This window comes from Hippocampus comes, unplaced genomic scaffold (genome assembly GCF_001891065.2).
Source record: "Hippocampus comes isolate QL1 unplaced genomic scaffold, H_comes_QL1_v1.1 scaffold81, whole genome shotgun sequence".
Lineage (NCBI taxonomy): Eukaryota > Metazoa > Chordata > Actinopteri > Syngnathiformes > Syngnathidae > Hippocampus > Hippocampus comes.
This window is the reverse complement of record NW_017806179.1, coordinates 831,277-838,694: the sequence shown is the minus strand read 5'-3', so window position 1 is coordinate 838,694 and position 7,418 is coordinate 831,277. Positions and strand designations below refer to the sequence as shown.

The following is a 7,418-nucleotide window of genomic DNA, read 5'->3' as shown; positions in this document are numbered from 1 at the left end:
CACACACACACACACACACACACACACACACACACACACACACACACACACACACACACACACACACTAGGAGGCTTTTGTAGCGTCTAAAAGCAGGAAACGTGTGCAGGATGTGAGATAAGAGTCCAAGCCAGAGCTGCTGCGATTTTTTTTCTTTCTTTACGGAGGATTTCTATGATGGGAAAAAAAAAGGGTGGGCTCGTCATATTTGGATGCAAGCACGACGAAGTAAATAGCAGGTCATGAGCGCGTGCGGTCCTTCGGGCGTCTAATTGCAAAGATCATCCACGTCACAGCAGCGCGCCCTTCGCGCTCGCCTGACTATTGATTTTTTTTTTTTTTTTTTGTGGGGTGGGGGGGGGGGGGGGGGGTCCAGTTTAACTGCAACAGATTTCAAACTGCGCACGTCGTTATTGCGCAATAAGTCAGATTAGAACATCAATGTCAAGCAGCTAAATCCGGCAGTGGAAGCTCCGCTGCAGCCCCCCCGGAGCGAGCGAAGTCTCCCAAATAAAGCATGCCTTTAATTAGTGCACCTCACCCAATATAATCGCTCGCATCCAAATGTGAACCCCCCCCCCCCTTTTTTTTCTGTATGTTCCCGAGGAGGACATTTAGTTCGATTGAATGGCTGCAGCGTGTCAAGGCTGCGCTTTTATCTCCGCTTTTCGGCGAGGTTTCTTCTGCACTTGTGCTATTTTTAGCCCGCCAGCCACGCAGCGCGCCTCCATCTGCTCCTTTTGCTTTTTTCCTCCCCCGTCCGCCATGTCTTTGTTTCAAACGTTGAGGGAAACTGTCACCTTTTCCACGAATAGTCGTAGAAACGGGCGTCGGTCTTGATGCGCACACTTATCGTGGCTTGTGTGTGTGTGTGTGTGTGTGTGTGTTTTTTGCTGCGCTCGCCTGCGTGCAGTCGGCGGCCAGGCGCGCCGGCACGTCGTGCGCCAACTGCCAGACGACCACCACCACGCTGTGGAGGCGGAACGCCAACGGCGACCCCGTGTGCAACGCCTGCGGACTCTACTTCAAGCTGCACAATGTAAGTTCACCGAAATAATCCCCCCCCCCCAAAAAAAAAAACGCGCATTGGAGGTTTTTGGGGGGTCGTGTGTTGGTTTGTGAGCAATATTTTGAAAGAGAATCCAAAATAGTAGACTATTATGTGATACAGACAAAACATAACAAGTAGCATGTACTTGGACCTACCCCCCCCACACACACACACACAGGAAGTGGAAAAAAAATCACGCAAAAAAAAAAAAAAGCAAAGAAAAAAAAATACGTCAAAGAAAAACCTCCACTTGTGCAGAATTTGGCTGATGCGTTCATTTTTGGTGTGTGTGTTTCTGGCCAGCAAAGGATCGTCTCGTTTCTTTTGGAAAACACACAGAATGTAAATTGTGTCCCTTTCAAAAAAAATGCACATTCTTGAACTCAATCACAAAACAACAAGGCCAAAATGCATTTGTGCCACCGTGCAACGCGCAACAACACGCACGAGAAACGATGCCCGGCGTTTTCTAATTTTTCATGCACTCTTTTCGACGATACGAATATTTCTACATGCGCCGTACGTCTCCTCGGACATTTGGCTTCCGTTCTTGAACTTGGCGACTGTCAAGTGACAGTAGAATGTCACCGTTAGTCAAGCTTCCCCCCCGAGCTTGCCCTCGACCCCTGATCTTTGTTTTCCCCGGGCGCTAATTGTCCCCCCCGCGCAGCCTCGGCCGATAAAGTGAATTCCTGATTTCATTGGCAGTTGCTTGTGAATATTAAAGAAGGCGCTTGATTTTTTTTTTTTTTTCCTCTTCCCTCCGCCCACCGTATTCTTCCTTCGTCATCCCGAGTCGCAGGCCATAAAAAGTTGTCCATTTCCATCAAGTTGGAAAAGCAGCAGCAGGAAGAAGAATGATGATGATGATGATCATCATCATCTCATTTCTTCTCTGGAAAGTCCACCAGCGCAACGCTCGGATGTCACGGCCGACGCCATTGATGATGACCGGCGACGACTATGAAGTTTATCTTCACGTGCGTCGTGACGGGCCGGCGGCCGCTCCAGGGCGTCCCCTGCCTCTCGCCCGGATTCAGCTGGCACAGGCTCCAGCTCATCCGTGACCCGAGTGAGGAGAAAGACGGATGATTGAATTGTGAGGAAACATTCCCCCAAATTCGCTTGACTTTTGCGTCTCCAGAACGACTTCGCTGGCTCGAGGCGATTGGACGTCATCAAAGATCGGCCGTACGTCCGGTCCAGCCGGGAAGTCTAGAAAGGTCACTCAATCCCGAGTCACGTGTTAGCCAGTGAAACCGCATCAGTGCTGTGGGGAGCCCGGGAGAGGAGGGGGGGGGGCCCCAGCGGTAATCACGGCAACGGCTTTGCTTTTGGAGTCAGCGAAAAAATGTCTCTGGCGGACATCGCCAGAGCCAGAAAGAAATCCCCGCTCCCATTTCCCCGGGAAGAAGAAGCGCTCGGAAAAGATCAGGGAGCCAGTCGGCCTCATCCGCAGCCCCCGCCCCCCCTCGCTCCCCTCATAATCCTGCCCACAGCCGAAATTCCATCATCCCGCTTCTCGCTGCAGAATGGCAGTCGGGACGCGACAGCCACGCGGTCGAGGAGGACTTGGCCCTCGGTGGTGGCTGCCAGGTGGACTACCCCGCCCCCATCCTAACCCCCCCCACTACCCCACATCCCTCGCCAACAAGACACTCCACCGGAAAAAGCAAAATACTCAGAAGGAATCACACCGCGGAAAGCCGTTTGAGCGTTTTCATGTCCGGGCTTCAAGCCGTGAACTCGTGCGCGAAGTTGAACTTGGACGAAGACAAAAATAGATTGTATGGCCGACCGCGATTGCTTTCCTGGCGAAATCGACAAACTCGGCGCGGCGAACGCTTTAGCCAAAATGTCGGTGGCCGCCGCCGTACTAACCTGCCCTCTTTTGTGTCGTCCCTGTGGAGAGCAGATCAACCGACCTCTGACCATGAAGAAGGAAGGCATCCAGACGCGCAACCGCAAAATGTCCAGCAAGTCCAAGAAGAGCAAAAAGTCGGCGCAGGACGGCGGCATGGACGACTTCTCCAAGAGCCTGATGGACAAGAGCAGCTCCTTCAGCCCGGCCAGCCTCTCGCGCCACATGTCCTCCTTCCCGCCCTTCTCGCACTCGGGCCACATGCTCAGCACCCCCACGCCCATGCACCCCTCCTTCGCGCCCCACCACCCGTCCAGCATGGTGACGGCCATGGGCTAGACGCGCCGCTCCGCCCCCTCGCCCCGCCCTCCCCCGCTTCACTTGAAACGCGTGGCGGCGGCGACCGGACGCTTTCCTGCTTGTCCCAGACACGTCACCTTCCATCCAAAAGGTTTCTTTGCTTTGAAATGTGAGCCCTGGAGTGGGGGGGGGGGGGGCTTCATCCCGCAGAGCGTTTTCGTCCCGAACTCGGGTCAAGTTCTACTCCCGAGGATCCCCAGAGTAGGTTTTGCTCTCCTGGGCGAAGGTACTCGTCCGGAGGGGGTCCCAAGATGAGACTTCACTGCAGAGAGAAGCCTGGAGTCCAGAGACCAGGTCCCCAGTTCTGAGAGATTTCAGTCCCAATCGTCGCTTTTACTCCCGAGCGACAGATTTCGTCCTGACAGAAGGTAGTCAAGGTCTCGTCCCACGTGGAAGTTTTGGTCCTGAATGACGGTACGTACACAGCGGTGAGGTGGCAAAATGGCTTGGTAGTGGCCATTTTTTAGGGCTGGGTGGGGGGGGGGGGCAATGTCAGAACATGTTCAGAGAGGGTATTTGTGTGTCCACAATGGGGTGCCTAAATGTTTCCAAGTGAAGAAGCCTTTTGGATTCACGCGGAAGCGTCGTCAGCCACCGACAAGAATCCAATCGCTGCCCCAAAACTTTTTGCGGAGTGCCGTGACTCGGACCACTGAGAAGCGCCACAGACATTTTCGGTCGATCCTATTTTTCTAAAATCGGAAGGGGAAAACTGACTCCAACCGCTCGGACATTTGAGTCGTCCTCGGATCAGGATTTTCTTTCCTATTAAATGCTGTAAAGAATTCTCAAAAAAAAAAAACAAAAACAACGGGACACTGGAAGAAGGGTACGAATAGGCGAGGACGCAGGCCACAAGTCGGTGTAAAGATAACGCGAACGCCTTTCCTTTTATTTTTGGATGTGCTTTCAGTCTCGGCCTGTCGGTTTGTGTTGACCTACACACGCACGCACGCACGTACACACGCACGCACTCACACACTTGACAGATGATGATATGCATTGTGAAAAGAAGTTCCCGTATTTGTTATTTGTATGTAAAAAAAAAAAAAAAAAAAAAATCAGAGTACCAAAAATACGAAAGAAACAAAGATGTAGAATTATTTCTTTATGTTATGCAGACTGAATGGTTGTAAAAAAATTAATAATAATAATAATCACTAGTGTAAGATATGACTTCTGTTTTTTTTTTTGTTTGTTTGTTTGTTTTTGTTGGTGGTTTTTGGTTTGGTCAAACTTACCCGATTGCCCTTCCCCCCCCCCTTGCCTTGTTTCAAAATAATAAAACTAGTTTAATCTCTGTTGACACGTCGGCCTTGTTCACCCGAGCCGTCCTTTTTTTTTTTTTTTTTTGCGTGACAGGAAAAAAGCCTCCGGGGGAAGTGCGCGTGTAAACACTCGCAAATCAAACCGAGGGAGACAAGGGGTGGCCCGTTTGGCCCCCCCCCCCTCGTCGTCGGGCTCTCAAGTTTGAAGGGAGAAGACGCCAGCCGCGCCCCCCCCCCCGGGATGGCGGCGGAGCCGGACTCTGCAGACCGTGCGTGCTTGGCCTTGGGTGAGGGAGGGGTCGATCCCGGAGAGGTTGACGGCAAATCCCAGAGAGACTTGGGAGACAAACGATGGGCGTGCGCAATCGGTCCCCAGGCCGCTGTCGAAGAAGCTCACCCGCCTTTTGAAAGGAAGAGAGCACGCCCCGGACCGGTCTCCGCTCGCTCGCAGAGCACATAGAAAGGAATAAGGCAGGCCGCCGGGCTCTTCGGCATCATTCGTCCGGGATCCGCGTGACCGACGAGGAGATCCGCCGCTGTTTGGAGCAGCCGGTTCAAGGGGAGGATGGGAACGGCCATGGGGATCGTCTCGAGGGATTTGAAAGGGAGATTTGCCCCACGCTGGGACCCCGTGGCCTTCGTCCGACCCCGACCGCCTGCCGCTTCAACTCCGTGTGATCCCGCTAGGTTCGTTCTTTTTCTTTTTTTTTCTTTTTTTTTTTCGTTCGGAGTGAAGGTCGTAGTCCCCAGAGGTACCGGTTTTGTGGGTGGGAGGAGAAAGTTTAGTCCCGTTAGCAGGTTTCGGTCCCAAGGGCAGGTTTTAGTCCATGGAGAAAGTGCGAGACTCAAGAACAGATCCTACTCCTGAGAAAAGCTTCTCATCCTCAGAGAAGGTTCTGCTTCCAAGAGAAAGATTTAGTCTCGAGTCCAGAGGGCGGTTGGGTGTCGTCACAGAATATTGGGAGGAGAGCAAAGTCTAGTCCCGAAGGAAGGTTCGAATCCCAAGGCAAGGTTGAAGTCCGGCCGGGTTCTACTACAGTACTACTAATACACCTGGACACAAATCCACTTGGACACAAGTGGGCCAAAAAAAGACCAGCAGGACCCGAGTCCCGTTCCCCTGCCGCGCGCTGACACGCACACCGAGCGCAAGACGAAGATGTCGAGTGACTCACGATGGCTGAGATGAAAGATAATTCACGGGATTACATTTTTTTTTTCTTCTTTATCTTCGTTTGGGAAAAGACCTCAAGGCTGAAGCGCCGCCACACGCACGGTGGGAGTTCCCTCACTTGTTTCGGGAGGCTCGTAAAGATAAAAAAAAAAAAACAAGACGAAGCGGCGTGTGGCGTAGCATTGTCTCGGTAACAATCGTAAATGTCAACCGTAATCTGCCGCCGCAACACGGAAGATAAAAGATAATTATCTCTTTTAGCGACGTGCCCCCGAGGCTTCTTGGACGGCCTCGCCGATGACGAGCCTAAACCCTCGGAAGCGAGCGAGCGCGCGGGCTCGCCGCATTGAGGAGAAGCCGGCATTTGATGGCAAAAACGAGACTTAAGATTGAATCGATGCAGCTCGCAGGGCCTTCCATGAAAGGAGGCTCGCATCCGATCTGCTCGCCAGCCATTTTGTGCACCGCCCGATGGCGACTGAAATGTAAATCCTCTCTCAAATATCCTCTGGAGGAAAAAAAAACAAACAAAAAAAAAGATGCATTGAATGCGTCCTCGGATGTAGGAACACCAAAGTAGCACGTCTGATGTTATCCAGTTGATTTAAATACCATCCGGCTCATTTGCATTCAATTAGTTGTGACTTCGTCGATTCAAAAGTAACCTCACAACTAGCGGGAGGAAAAGAAAAAAGGCAAAATTAGGAGATATGGAAAGTGAAAAGATTGCGATAAAAACCTCACATGGAAAGACACATGGAAAAAAACAAAACAAGCTCACAGACCAAAGTTGCACCGACAAATAAAGTTGAATTCAATCGGAATGGCCGCTCGTGTGCACTCAGATTCTTGGACCCGATTGAAAAGTGGATTTAAAAGACGAGCAAACATCTCAAGTGTAATCAGCTCAAGTCATCGCAGGCAGGAAGTTCACTTGCCATCTTCTCAAACACCCTGCACGGAAAAAGAACATGTTGACATGAGAAGATGATTGATGAGTTTCAAAAAAAAAAAAAAAAAAGCAGAAGGCATCTTTCAGGTTGCGTTTTACTGCCGTGTCCCCTGATTGGCCCCAGTGTCATCAAGCCCGGGGGCCCCAACTGCAGCTCCCCTGGTCCCGCCCTCCAAACATTTGCATGGCCACAACCGTCACTGTGCTTGCTTCTCTCTCTCTCTTTTGTTGTTGTTGTTGACGTAACAGCGCAGCAATTATCTGCAGCACGTGGCCACCTGCCGAACAAACGCAGCCGTAAAATCCTGGGCCTGATTGGACGCCGACAGGTGCTAGCTCACTTCGCCGCGTTGGATGACGGCTTCTTGGCGCAGGCGGGTCGCCAAGGGGACGTGTGACGACGACGCGGATACAAGGTCGGCGAGGCCTCTTTGTACCTTGGAGCCGACAAAGGCTGCGAGGTGAGGGTCGCGAGTCCGACCGTGACCGAGACGCAGCTCAGAGGCCGCAGGGCTATGCTAGCAAAACAAAAACTCATTTTGTTTGTTGCTGGATTTGATCAGGAACTGGACGTGAGCGGGCGATGGCTACACTTAGGACAGAAAGACACGGGGGCCCGTCCGCCGGCCCCCCGGGGGTGTTGACACACGCACGCCATTGTCTCGGCCGGCCACCGATTGGACGCCGGCCCGCTTGAGTAAATACGCCGGCGCGGACCAATGGCGAGCAGGCACACGCGCGGTCCAGGAAGT

The 7,418-nt window shown here is 52.3% G+C and overlaps 1 protein-coding gene across 1 annotated transcript in view; it reads left to right on the top strand.

Annotated features, from left to right (window-relative positions):
* The window catches only part of gata3 (GATA binding protein 3), an 8,541-nt gene extending 4,765 nt beyond the window's left edge, over window positions 1-3,776 (top strand). The window contains 2 exon segments of the mRNA XM_019897712.1: window positions 914-1,039; window positions 2,967-3,776. Coding sequence (XP_019753271.1) covers window positions 914-1,039; window positions 2,967-3,251 — 411 coding nt within the window. The 3' untranslated portion in view covers window positions 3,252-3,776.
* The last annotated feature ends 3,642 nt before the right edge of the window (window positions 3,777-7,418 follow it).